Source organism: Neomonachus schauinslandi, chromosome 5 (genome assembly GCF_002201575.2).
Source record: "Neomonachus schauinslandi chromosome 5, ASM220157v2, whole genome shotgun sequence".
In the NCBI taxonomy this organism is placed as follows: Eukaryota; Metazoa; Chordata; class Mammalia; order Carnivora; family Phocidae; genus Neomonachus; species Neomonachus schauinslandi.
In genome coordinates this window covers 117,368,313-117,382,739 of record NC_058407.1, presented here as the reverse complement: position 1 = coordinate 117,382,739, position 14,427 = coordinate 117,368,313, and the positions used below count along the sequence as shown (strand labels likewise).

The 14,427-nt window shown below is 31.9% G+C and overlaps 1 protein-coding gene across 2 annotated transcripts in view; it reads right to left on the bottom strand.

Moving 5' to 3' along the window:
• The window catches only part of DNAJC1 (DnaJ heat shock protein family (Hsp40) member C1), a 222,955-nt gene that overhangs the window by 141,383 nt on the left and 67,145 nt on the right, over positions 1–14,427 (bottom strand). For both annotated transcript variants that reach the window (XM_021696797.1, XM_044915533.1), the window contains exons 2-6: positions 9,999–10,100; positions 9,460–9,506; positions 2,896–3,061; positions 1,929–2,026; positions 857–950 (exon numbers count right to left, since the gene is read on the bottom strand). In XM_021696797.1, coding sequence (XP_021552472.1) covers positions 857–950; positions 1,929–2,026; positions 2,896–3,061; positions 9,460–9,506; positions 9,999–10,100 — 507 coding nt within the window. The remainder of the gene's footprint in view (positions 1–856; positions 951–1,928; positions 2,027–2,895; positions 3,062–9,459; positions 9,507–9,998; positions 10,101–14,427) is intronic.

Genomic DNA, 14,427 nt, shown 5'->3' with positions numbered 1-14,427 from the left:
TGATTCATTGTCTTAAATGATTAGGAAGAACAACTCTGATATGTGAAAAGAAGTGGGTAGAATTGGGTAGGAATTATCTGGCTCTCTTTTTTTTTCTAAACATTTTCTGAAATGAAACACTTCCTCCCCAAAATTACAACTTAACCTCAAAATTTGTACACCCAAACTATTACATATACTTTTAAATGTTATGTTTATGTGTTGGGAATTTTCTAACCAGATATAATAATTAATATTAGCAAAGCAATAATTTAATAGAATCTGCTTTGGTATGTTGAATATTAAAAAAATAAGAGAAGTTGCCATAATATGATATAGACCCACATTCTGTTGTTTGATCAAGACTGACTAGCAACAGAAACTGATTACCAATATAAGATAAAATATCTCACTCCTCTTTAAGTTGCAAATAAAATGGAAAGCAATATAATTTTTGCATAATTACACAAATGTTCATGTAAAGGTTTTTTTTTTTTTAATACTGTGTTCTTAAATGCTATTAAAATAATGGGTGACAGGCTCTTTGAGTCCTGTTCTTTTCTGGATACGCCTTAAATGATTACAGTGAATTAAATTTTTATTGCTCTTCCACCTGTCCTAATGATAGTATTTTTTTCCTTTTTCTAATGTCTTGGAATTCTAAGGTGTTCTAAAAGCAATGTAAGAGACAGTTATAGGAATAGATACCTAAATAATTTCAGAACTATTCTAAATAGGTTTACACTTACATCAATTCAATCAGCATTATAAAGCATCCACTGTATATCAGTACTCAGATAGCAGACATGGGCATAAATTATTTCATGAATAATTAAAACGAAAGCATCTAATATTATATGAAAGAGGTATACTTTACCTGGATTAGATGAGGCAATGCTTTTAGTGTAAGGCAAAACCAAATTCCCAGCTTGCATGGAAGCAAATCATGCCATTGTGGTTTTGTCAGTAATCTAAGGGGAAAACACAAAAACAAAAACAAAGAAGCAAAATATAGAAAGAAAGGTGGGAGACAAGTATTTTTATAAAGATCACGAATTCTGTTATGAATGCCTGTTTCAACAAAAGTACGAAGAAATTTTTTAATGTAATCCTTATGACAGTTATCACTACATTTGAGGTATTTTATCATGAAATACATTAGTTACAACAAATGCAACATGTATAGCAACTAAGAGAATCTAAGCTAAGATTTTGGGGAAGGAGACTCCTAAACAAGTTATAAAGATAAAGAAACAAAAGCCCTCTTTCTAACCTGGACTTTTCATCAGTTCTGCAAAATGAATTCTTAAACCTTATGATTACTTCAGCTATAAAAGACTAAACATCATCAGAGTGTTCCCAAGTGCTGACAAGCAGATATGAAGACTGTAGCATAAACAAACCAATACATAAAAATTAATGTCATTTGCAGTTCACTGAAGCATTACTCACTGATGTCATCAGAACAGAAGACAGACAGAATAGTCTCTGATCTCCATCTCACATTGATCCAGTTCCTGCCCTGCTGTGTGAACTATTTAAACCCTTTATTTCTTTTTATGAATCGATATTAGAAATGGTATCTTTGAGTGTACTGCATTTCACTGCCTTTCTACATATTGTCACTTCTGAGCTAAACACTAAAGTGATAGATTCTTCTAGGAATACTTTATTTCTAAAGTTCAGTATAAAAATTTCAAACGACAAGAATTTGGGGGTTTGATCACTTAAATATATATTAACACTTTCCAAGGGCAAAAAAACCTGTGGAACTTTTGCCTAAGATTAGGATTTATCTCATCAACTATGGCACAGTACTAATCTTTTAAAAAACCTACTACAGATGTAAATACTACATATCTGAAATGAATATATATATATTAAGTTGAATAATATTAAAGACATTTTAAAACAGTTTCAAATTACAAAATATTTTTATATGCTCCCACCTTTCATTTTTTTCTGAAGCACCAAGTTTTGATACATCCACACTCTTGCTGCCTGTCTTTTTTTTCTTTTCTCTTTTTTTTCTACTAAGCAGTTCATCCTTAATGTGGAAAGAATTATGGTTACAGGTTATCATTAACATGTACTCTTCAAATGTTATCAAGAGTCTTCTGTGAAGGGTAAACATTATAGAAGAACATTTATGCAAATGTATGTAGGGTCCAACATGATTAAGTAAAATCATCAATCTTTAACAATAACTGTTGCCATGGCATCCAGTCCTTAAACACACATGAAGTTCAGCACTGTCAGTCATGTGTATCTCCATAGCAATCAAAGTTTTCTAAGAGAAAGCATTCAACTTACTTTTTCTCATTCATCCAACTTTAATAATGTCACTTCAAAAAGAATGAGTAAACAGATGCTAATATATGAATACTGATAAATATGTTTGATTATCTTTAGCACATAAATAAAAATCCAGAGCTGAATAAACTATGTAATGGTATGTTAAAATAAGAAAAGTATAATTTTTTTACCAAGTGATCTCTGAAATTATAAAATTATACTCATTTCAAGTCTTATATTTAGTTAAAACCTTTTAAAATAAACATTCTTTATATGACACAAAAATTTCTCAAATCATTTTTACATAAAAAATATTTCTGTTTGGAAGGTGACAATTAAGAAAATGTGACTCTACCTTCTAACTATCAGCTAGATATTTGGGCCTTCACAAAATCTTATGACACAAATTCAAATGCCACATTTTAAAAAAGAAGGATTTTTTTCTTATGTCACGGGTTCTTCTTAACTTAGAAACACACCAAACACTAAATACTGAGTAGAAAACTTTTAGGATAAGGAGTATATATAGAAAAATTGAAATTTTTATCAGTTGAGAAATAAAATGTCTGAAATTCCATATAAAATTAAGGGTAGGTCATTTGATTTATTACCAATACTTACCAGTTGTTTTTCCAGGTAGATTGACCAAACCACAGCATAATGACCCACTGTGAGAATAATGAACAAAAGTAATGCCAGCTCAGCATTGCTCATTTTTCTCACCCGCCTGTAGTAGAATACAGGCTGTCGCCAATCTGGAAGTCCATTGATCAGAATATCATCATACCTACAGTAGCAAATACAACAGTTTTTCATGGGAAGTTTAAAATAAAAGCAAAAAAATTAATTTATGCCTATATTTAAAAAGAGGAAAGAGAAAAGAACTTCTCCAAAATATGTAAGATTTATGTAGATTATTAGCATTACAATGGTCTATAAATTCAAAACACTGTATATAGTACAGTCACAGACAACCTTCCAAAAGATACACAGTGATATACTGTGGATACTAGACCTTGTGTTGAACAGCACCCCAATGATGTGACTTCTGGAATGACAACTAAACTAAAGGAGCTATATAATCTACCTCTCTATCACAGTCTGCGGTAAAGACCCCACCAAAGAAGTCAGCAACAAAAGGAAAGATCTCAATGGAAGAAAAATCAAGATAAGAGCTCTGTTTGTTACCATGAATTATATATTAATTGAATCGAATTCAGGATAAATTTTTCTAGTCAGTGCTATTATTTCCAAGCCTGTACTACAGTTCAAGGTTGAAATATTTATATATATTATTTTATCAAAGCTTCTTCATGATTAGAAGCCTATGAGTACCTTTTAATTTTGTATTGCTCAAATTCCTTTAAAGGATAAAAAGTTTCCAAATTAGAAAGAGATGGGAAACAACCAGTGTTTCTGTCAGATTTCTCAATAAAACTGTTTATTTGTAAACATTTAAGTGGCAATTTCCTCATTTTTGGCTTTGCTGGAGGGAAAGAACATAACAAATAAAAGCTTTCCTAGTAATGCATTTTAAATCAGCTTTCTTTAGAATAAAATTTCAACTGAACTGAAATTTACCTGTCAGACCATTACAAAGACAAATATTTTTAAGGTTAAAAATCAGGAGTAACATTTATGATTGTAAAACTCAAAATGGTCACACACAAACACTGTATGTTCAAAACACACAACCTGTTAATCTTAATTGAACACAACTCATTAAATATTCTAATCACACTATTTCTCGAATTAAATCTTCACTGAAAGGCCTAATTTGGTGCAACACATTGACCAAAATATTTTAATTAAAAATATTCTGAGTTAGTCGCAGGCCTAATTACAGGAATAGAAATAGGGCCTATATTGTCAGGCAGGTCAGTAGAACTCAGTAGTAGGTTTTTCTCAAGTAAATTGACCGATCTAGGAATAATAGCGCAGCTGCTAAACTGCCAGTCTTGACATGTAAATCAATTTAAATGCAACAACTGCAGTAGCTACTTTGATAGTTATTAAATTGATACCTTGGAGATATGCTTAAAAAAAATAAGCAAAGGATTTATTACGGGCAACTTCTTTTTTCAGTAGAAAAATATTGGTTACAAATTCAAAATATATTTTATTAGCAAATCTGGAAAACCTAACATTTAGATCAACTTAGATTATTAATAATAATGGCAAATCAGAATAACCAGTGTTCAAAGCAAAAGACATTAATTAGTACTAAACTCTTAAAAGGCAATGGGTAGTGTACAAGAGTATACAAATTAAAATATGGCTGTGTAGTAGCTAGACCAGACAAAATTTGATGTTAAATATTCTCTTTTAAATATGCATAGCAATTCTTGAACACTATAATATCAAGATAAAATAATATGATTTCATCAAAAACTATCATTCCTGTCCTCAAAAGTTTGTTTAAATTTATCTTTGTATAAACTGACTCAGTTTAAATTAGAAATGGATTGGCAAAAAGGTTTCAGGATTACAACATTTGAATGAAGGCCAGTGAGTGTTAAATCCTGAATTTATTCTAAATCTATATTCTACTCCAGATTTGTTCAGGGAGAAAGAGGTGAATATAAAAATCACTATTTCCAGCTAATCTGTCCCATGAAATAACTTATGAAAAGTGGTTATTAATAAAGGACATCTCAGGAAATGGTGACAATTCCCCAAGAGCATTAATAAGTATTAAATTTGTTTTAAATATAAACTGCATTGGAAGAAAACATAACTAAACTCATAGCTATGAATCTCATCCCACATATTTTATCATCATCATTGTTGAAATGCCATGTATCTATTAATAGCTACTCGTTTCTACCCCACATACAAGTTGTATATAGTGTACAGCCAAATTCAAGACAGCAAAATCTCATGCATCGAACACATTAAACAGAACCAGATATTTACTAAGCTATGTCTGCCACTCTAAACAACAGTCTCCAAGGATTAAGCTTAGAATCAATGCTCTATTGATTTTACTATCAATGAACATTATGGCTCACACGACTGGCCATTTTAAGGGAAGATAGCTTCTATTATAGTTCACTTTTTTAGAATATATGCTGTTAAGAGATAAATCACTGCTTTCTTGAAACACTGAAAAATAAAGATATTTCTTAAAATATACAGACTATATTCACAGTTATTTAAGAAAAAATGTGTTGACAACACATAAAATTTAAAACATCACTGTGTTTTGCTTTTTCTATATTTTAACACATAACACTTAAAATGTTCTGTAATTCAGCTCTTACAAACTGCTCTGAATAATCTGTTAAAACTAGATTAAGAATGTACACGTGTATCATTATGTTATAAAAAAATACAAAAGTAAATATGTGTGATGAAAATATCACTAATGCAAAAAGAGACGGAATTATAAAGGCTATTATCTTGGAAATTAAAACACTGATTAATCAATACCACATTCAACATACGATTTAATATATGTTTGATTTTCTTAAAATGTACATGATAAACATAAAATAACCGTTACATAATCATTAGTGAGTTTCATTCTACAATCTTAATTTATCAAATATATTTAGCCTAATATAAACATTGGAAAGCAAATAAATCTAAGAATATTTAAATTACCAACAGAAAAAATTTTATGTAAATATAAAATAGCCTCATATTTTGAAATATAAAACTAACTATGAAACTAAAATAGAAAACGTATCTATTATGAAAACAAATATTTAAATAATTCTAGAATTTGCCTAAATTGTGAATTTCCATCATACAAAGTTTGAATTTTTAGTTTAAAACAATAACAACAACATCCATTTAGGTCACATTTTGAACCCAAGAGTAAAAATTAATTACACAAAGATCATAAACAGGAAACACATCTAAATTAATCGATATTACTCTCCTTTAAAAATGTATATATATGCCAAAACTTGTGGTATAGAGCACTTTATATATTCCATATAACAGGTATCTTATATCTTCTAATTAGAGAAGGTACTAAGATTTCTTATTCTCAGGTTAATGTTTATTTTTCTTCAAACATACCTATAATCAAATTTAGAATAATGAGGTAATGGATTTGTAAATGTTTAGCATACTAAGGCTGAGATAACTATACTTTTCACTGGATTTGTAAATAAAACGTGATTTTATTTAGTAAACGAAAAAAAAAATTCAACTTTTACAAATATAGTACCATAAAATATACAAACGCCCCCCCCCAAATTTAAAGTTGCACAACTGGGTTAGCAAAATAATACTGGTTAAAAATTTATAATAGATTTTAAATAAAAGTAATATACTAATATTACTAAAGCACAAGTTAGTGTATATATGTAATGACTAGTATCTACTTGGTACTTTCTTCAGCTAACACTTAGGGCACTTGTACAGAAATTTATGTCAGAATATAGCTGAGCTGCTATTCCCAAAATAAGCAAATTACCTGGGAGTTTAGAAAAGGCTGCTATGCCTTCCTAACGCTAACCAGACACACTTGTTATTTTCATACTATAGTCTATGTTTTGGGGAGAAAAAAAAAAGGCTTAGAAGTTTATTCACAATCTCACTCCTAGGAATCTATTCAAGAGAAATAAAGAAAAAAATCTGTTCACACAAAGACTTGTGTGTGAATATTCATAGCAGCATTGCTCATCATAGCCCAAAAGTGGAAACAACTAAAATGTCTATTACTTGATGAATAGATAAACAAAGGCGGTATATGATATGGAATATTACTCAGCAATAAAAAAGAGTTAACTACTGGTATATGCTACAATATGGATGTGCCCCAAAAAAGATTATCATAGAAAGAAGCCAGATGCAAAAGAGTACACTTTACATGATTTCATTAATAGGAGAGGCCCAGAAAAGATAAATTTATAAACACAGAAAGGAGATCAGTGATTGCTTGGGTCTTGGATCAGAGTGGGGATTGCCTGGGCAAACGGGCTTGAGGGAATGTTTGGAGGTGATGGAAATGTTCTAAAACTGGATTGTGGTGTTTGCATGACTCTGTAAATTTATTAAAAATCATTGACTTGTACACTTAAAATAGCTGACTTCTATGGTATGCAAATTATACCTAAATAAGGCAGTTTAAAAATTGTTAGCCTTTTACTCAAAAAGAAAAAAAAAAGGTTATCCAGTTTATTTTATCTACTTCATTGCTATTCTTTTTCCTGCCAAAATTAAAGAATGCACTTGATTTCAGTGAAAACACAATTACTCATAAGGGAAATAGAGAAACATATAGGACAATTTTCCAAACTGCAAATTCCTGGGAGGTTACACATTTAAAAGTACTTATTTAATGACTATTTATAATAAATAATTGTGATACCAAAGAGCATTTTTTAATACCAGTATAAGACAATCTTCCTTTACAAGATAAAAATGACTACTGGGTTTTTCTTCCTAAAGGAATTAGAAACATTAGGTAATTGTCTGGAGGGGTGCATTTCTCCTATATGTTTAAATACACATAGGTCACCTGGCCTCAGGCTCAAGCTTTAGAGAAGTGATTCTCAGCTTGATTAGTTAAGATTTTTGCCTCAAGGAAAACCAGTTACCAAAGAGTTACTTGTGCCTCAAGGGGTATAAATACTACAGCTGTTTCTGTAACTGTCAGATCCATTTTTTTTCTACTAACACTGCAAAAAAATTGCGAAGGGAATGAATCCTAAAAAGAAAATGTTAGACACATCTATCTTAATGAAGAAACATTTTATACAGAAGAAGTGATTTGTTCTGTAAAGATATAAATGATTTTTCAGGAACTGAAAGAAATTGTTACAAAGTTTACTGACTTTTAAGATAACAACAAACAAAAAGACAAAATCTGATGCCAAAGACATAGGGAGACTAAATAAAGCTATCTTTACAGACACATTCTTGATGTGTGAAATAAAACTAGGGGCTCAGTGAGAGAAACCAACTAGAAAATATGCACAGAATGACCAACACTTCTTTCAACACACTTCTAGGACTCTTTCAACACTATGGATTATCTCAAACCAGAGGAATGTCTGCTATGGTATCTGGACCAATGCCAGCCCTTGTTATAAAGCAAAGAACACTTACAGAGAATATCTCGAGTCCTTGCTTTGCAATCTGACAAACTGAGGTATTCAAATTAAAGAGTTAAGATGAGAAGAAGAGTAGTAGCTAACATTTTAGGATATAGAATAATTCCACATAATATATCTGAAGAATTTATTTATTTTTTTTAAAGAAAAGACTAGTCTGTACTAGTCTAGAATAGAAAATATCAGTCTGTATCACACACTATAAAGTGTTTTGGGAAATTTTTGCTTCAAGTATGTGTATGTGTACGTGTGTTCTGAGGCATGATGCGAAATACGCTTCCCCCCGCTCCCCCCCCCCCCCCCCCACCCCCGCCAAATATACTTCTTACTGTGGGTCTGACTCAAGAAACTCTGAAGCCCAATGCAATAGTATCTACACATTCCACACATTCTGAAGGAGTAGAAGAAAGGGGCCTTTCTGCAATCTCCTCTTAAGTCACTGGCACTATAAACTACGCATAAATATATTACTACTCTTCTGAAAGGGGCACAGAGAAGTCTCGAAGTGAGGGGGCTGCCTCCGTTCCGAAGTTTAACTTAAATGCAGAATCACCAGAGCAGAGTAAGGGAAAGGAAGGAGGCAAAAGAAACAGGAAAAAGAAACAAATATTTTTCTTCCACACCTATTTTCTACAGACTTATATAAGTCTGTTCTCTCACAAATATCAGGGTTTATTCTGAGAGTGAGGAAACATCAAGAAATTGTGATGACGTGAGTATCACTAACAGCCTAATTCCAAAACATTTAAGGAATAGGGGAAAAAAGAAAAAGACCACCAAGCACAGATAGGAGATATTTCTGATATATCAAAAATGACTGGGCATTTGTTTGAAGTCAAATGGTATCTGTATTTCCCGGAGCATAGACACTCATGTTAAATCATATCTAATGGAGCTATGACTTGGTAATGTTGTAACTCATGATTCTAAAGCGTATAAGTACTGAATCAACCTAGTGAATATTTTCAATAGACATTAACTCTGCTCTAAACATAGGAAGAAACAAAAATAAAATACTAACTTATAATAAATGTCTAGTGAGACAATTCCTTCCTTTATAAACTGAGATATCAAACTGTAACATCTTAATTCAAAAGCAGAAATGAACACTCACCTTTGCCTTCGTTCATCATCCTTTAAAACTTCATAAATGGCCACCAACTAAAATAAAAGCATTACTTTAAAATAAAAATACTCTCGCCTATAAGAAATCACTTAGGAAGGTGAACACACTATAATGCACAAACAGAAAACCCTATGTGCTCATATATACAATGAACAGATACAATCTTAATTATATGTAACATTTTATATTTTTAGTAGAACCTTAAGAGATTAAAAAATGCTTGATACCAAAATAAATCTTTGTGAAAGATGCAAAAGTAGTAATTATGTTAAAATGTGCTTTTAAAAAGCAAAAGCTGTAATTTAGACAAGAAAATTATGACAATTATGACCCTCCAAGAATTTAGAGATTCTAATACAAAAAATGGTGATATTTTGTAAAAATTGAGTGAACATGACATTCTATTTCTCAACTACAACCTCATTTTCAAACAAAAATATTCTACATATAAGTTACTATTTTTATTAGAAAACATTTATTTATAAATTTGTTGCAAAATATATATAATAACAGCAAACGTCACTTACTTGTCTAAACTGAGTTTCTGCATTTTCATCTTTATTCTTGTCTGGATGCAAAGTTAGTGAAAGCTTACGATATGCTTTTCTAATGTCTGCAGATGAAGCATCCTGGAGGTGGTAGGGGGAGGGGAAAAACACAAAGCAAACGTTGTCAGAAAAAGAAATTCCCAGAACCTTGTTAAGATCTGAGAAGACAGCCAACCAAGTGCAGGACCCCAGGCAATGTAATTTGAGCAATCAGTCTAACAACCAGTCTATGCAACTAGCCTGACCCACATGACTGAACAATTATTCAATCTAATTTGGCTCTCCTCTTAACTTTTCATTACCATACAGTCATTTAAAGAAGACAGTATTTGGCAAAACTTTTCAAACACTTGCCTTCCTAAAATTAACCAATAAATCTTTTTCGGTAATTAAGAGATCAAAAAGAAACAAATTAAAAATTAATACATCCATGTGCCTTCAAAGAAGGTCTTTATTTATTTGAGAATCTTAAAGCCAATTTCTGAATCCCAGGCTTACCATATGTGGTTTCTTCATTGTTATTTATATTGAATTTACCATTGAGCCACAACCTATGGAATCTCAATTTCCTATGTCAAAAGTATGCCTGTTTGAAGGCTGTTACATTTGCATTTATCCAAAATAACTGTAATTAGAAGTAGTGGTGTATATTGTACTTAACATTTTTTTAGTACTTCCAAGGGTGTTTTCAGTGGTGTCCAGTTTCCACAGTCTAGTTTGTAGAAATAAATTTGCCCACTATTATTAATATAGTTTAAACATATTTCAAGAGTCATAATAGTTCAGTAAGAGTATGTTGGATTAAGCGGATGTTAAAATTACATTCTATAGAATCCTGTGTGTACAGATAAACTCAGAAAACATGGTTTTCCATGGCCAGCATAAAATACATAATAATAACAAAGAACATGATGTAAAATTGGGTTTAAAACTTTATCTCCACTGAGTTTAAAAATTATTCCAATAACTAGCATGTTCACAGTGGTACAAAATTATAATAAAATTGTTTATTAAATTGTATTTTGTTTTATAGCTGAAAATTTGTTCAGTTAACTCCTAAAACTACTTTATTGAAAAAGTTCAAATGACTAAAAAACCAAACCAAAACAAAACAGAACAAAAATCTGTGTCCCTGGGATTAAATAGTTGTTAAAGAAATAGAGCTGGAGAGAAGCAAAATGAGACTATAATTTGTCTGTCAAGCTTTTCTTTATGAACCATTATTTTCATTATCAATTTTCTGGGGCTTACTCCTCCAGGGTGTCACTCTAGTTAAAAATGTCAACTTAGGTATGAGTATTTTTGTGACTTACAGAGGACTGAGAAGATATAAAGTTAGCAGAGTAAATTTTGCAGATAATACAGTTAATATTTTCATTCTAATTTGCTAAATAGAATTGATGTGTTCCCTATACTTAATAGGTAACATGAAGTAGAAAAGGATGATCATTTACTGAAAATTTGTGATGGACATTTTGTTGAGTGAAGAGGTCAGGTGTCAAATGAATAACTGTTCTCTAATTGGGACTTTAATTTTGGATTTTATTAAATTAGGACTATATCATAGAAAAATTCCCAAAGTAGATTTCTTACAAAATAAAGCTTATGTGTTTTCTTGTGTTACAAAATTAATGCATGCTCATTACGGAACACTGATGACTTACTTAAAAATAAAAATAACTTATAGTCACCTAAGGCATTTCCCTCCTTCCAGTCTTGCCATGCTGATTCTAATTCTCCGTTTTTCTGCCACAATATGTGCCCTAAATATAAATATAGCCAGATGGCTCTCCTATTTCAAACCCTTCAGTAACTCCCAAGTGCCTTCATCATCTGTCTTTTCCAATCTTTTTAGCTTTGTCTCCCACTATCTTGGCCCATCCTCCTGGTCCCCCAGATCATTACATATTAGGATGTTGTTCCCCAACCTCATGTTTTTGTTTTGCACCCAGCTGTAGATTCAGACAATTCTCTCCTGACTAAAGAAAAATGAGTGTCTTGGCCTACACACAGATATTGCCTGACTTTTTCCTCTTGAGAATCTGACCAGTACGGTTATTTCACCAATTAGCTATACCCTAAGTGGACAGAACTGAAAAACTTGAGGTTTCCCCTATCTAAAAGACATGCTCTAGATAAGCTTCACCTCGAACTAGCCTATGTATTTAATTTTATTAAATTATTCAAAGAATCTTATTTCATCCTTATAACAAAGCTATGACGTAACTATAGTTGTTATTAGGCCCATTTTCTGATAAGATAAGTGAGGCAGAGAGAGGTTAAGTAACTTGCTCAAGTTCATGCTGTTGGTAAATATATGAAAATAGAATTCAAACCCCAAAAGTGTTTTATCAGAATCAGAGGTCCCTATGTTCACTCTTTAGATTCAGTTAGTAGATGTGGATTGAGTCACTTCACAAGAGGCAGTGGGAAGGCAGTGAGAACAATTGTTACAATCATACTGATCTGATAAACCATATGGAAAACATCCACATAACTACAATGTGAATGTTCAACTGCAATTTTAAAGATAAAGATCCTGATATGTGTTAACTCGTCTAACGTTTCACATCATCTTTCTACGAGAGACCTGAATGTTAAAACATTTACCTCCCATACTCACTAGATTAGCCTTTTATCTCTCTGGCATGCAAAGAAAATTTATTGATAGGGCTATGGGTGAACTGGCTATCTTTAACACTTTTGACATCAGATCTGCAGGGTTCAATTGCCAGAATTCTTTTCCTTTTACATGTGATATAGTTCCTTGGCAACTTGGACATGAATTATCTTAATTGGATGACCTCTGTAAAGAAGATGTATATGGTCATTCTAATCAAACAAACAAACAACAAAAGCCAGCCCCCCCCCAAAACCCCAACTATGAAAGTAATATGTTTGTCAAAATTAAATGTAATGGACATCAGCAAAAATAGAGTAGGGAACTCCAAGGGCCTGTCCCTTCACAGAAACAAGCAAATAATCTGGCAAAAACAGTCAGAATCAACCCAATCTGAACTATGCAAACTACTCAAACCAGGCAATTACTTAATCAGGAAAAAGATAGCTGATTCTCAGAGTCTTGAACCAATCTGAGTTCTTGGTGTGGGTTCCTAGTGCAGAAGGAAGCAAAACAGACTTGATTCTTAACTGTGGTTGTTTGTGTTGGTCTGTTGGTTCCCTGATGGATTGTGTAAAGGGCTTACCTTTATTTTACCAAACTCAGTACTCTCCCAAGTCAGAGAGGTAATTAATTATCTAGGACATTTGTTAAAAACATTTAAAGGCAAATTTATTAACCAGTGCCAAAATGGGGCAAGGGATAGCCGCTGGGTCATACAATAGAAATATCAAAAAGCTTGACAGGAAAGACTAGTGAGATGCTTTGGGGAATATGGGCTTTGAAAAGCTCCCATATATTCCTTGGAAACCAGAAGACCATGTGCATGCCCAAGGTGGAGTACATCCTCAGAAAGACCTGCAAAGGCCCTAAATTCTCACTTCTGACTGATCTTTAGCCTGGACACAGCAGAAAGTGAAGGCTAAGAGACAGTTGTAAATCTAGCTGAGTGCTGAAATCATGCCCCAATATATACACAGAACCCACTCGCAAAGACTAAGTTTTTTCTTCCCAGTGGTTCCAAGCCTTTAAGGAAATCTGTTGAATCATTAGCTGACCACTAAGCAAATCAAACAGAGATGTCAGTGGCTACACACAACAAAGAATATATACTTTACAAAATTAGTTCAAAAAAGTCATTAGACAAATAAAAACCACAAGCAGCAAAAGCCAAAAACAAAACAAAACAAAACACACACACACACACACACACAAAACCACACACAAAAAAACAACCAAACAACAAACAAACAAACAAACAAAACCCTAGTGTGGTGGGAGAATCTGATTACATGATATACCCAAAATGTCTAGTATTCATTAAAAATTATGAAGCATGCAAAGAAACAAGAAAGTATGGGGGGGAAAAAAGAAATTAATAGAAATTGTCCGTGAGGAAGCTCAGACATTAAACCTACTGGACAAAGACTTTAACTATTTAAAATATTTAAATATTTTTATATTTAAAATATTTAAATTTAATTTAAATTAAAACTATTTAAAATATTTAAATATTTCTTGAGCATATTTAAAATATGCTCAAGAGCATATACAAAGAAATAAAGTATGAGAGTAATGTCTCACCACATTGAGAATATCAACAAAGAGACAGAAATTTTAGAAGTCCAATGCGCTATCCATTGCGCTACGGAGCCAAGAGACAGAAATTTTAAAAAGGAACCAAAAAGAAATTCTGGACTTGAAAAATACAGTAACAAAAATAAAAATTCACTAGAGGGGCTCAAAATCAGAGCTGAGCAGAAGAAAGAATCTATGAACTTGAAGATA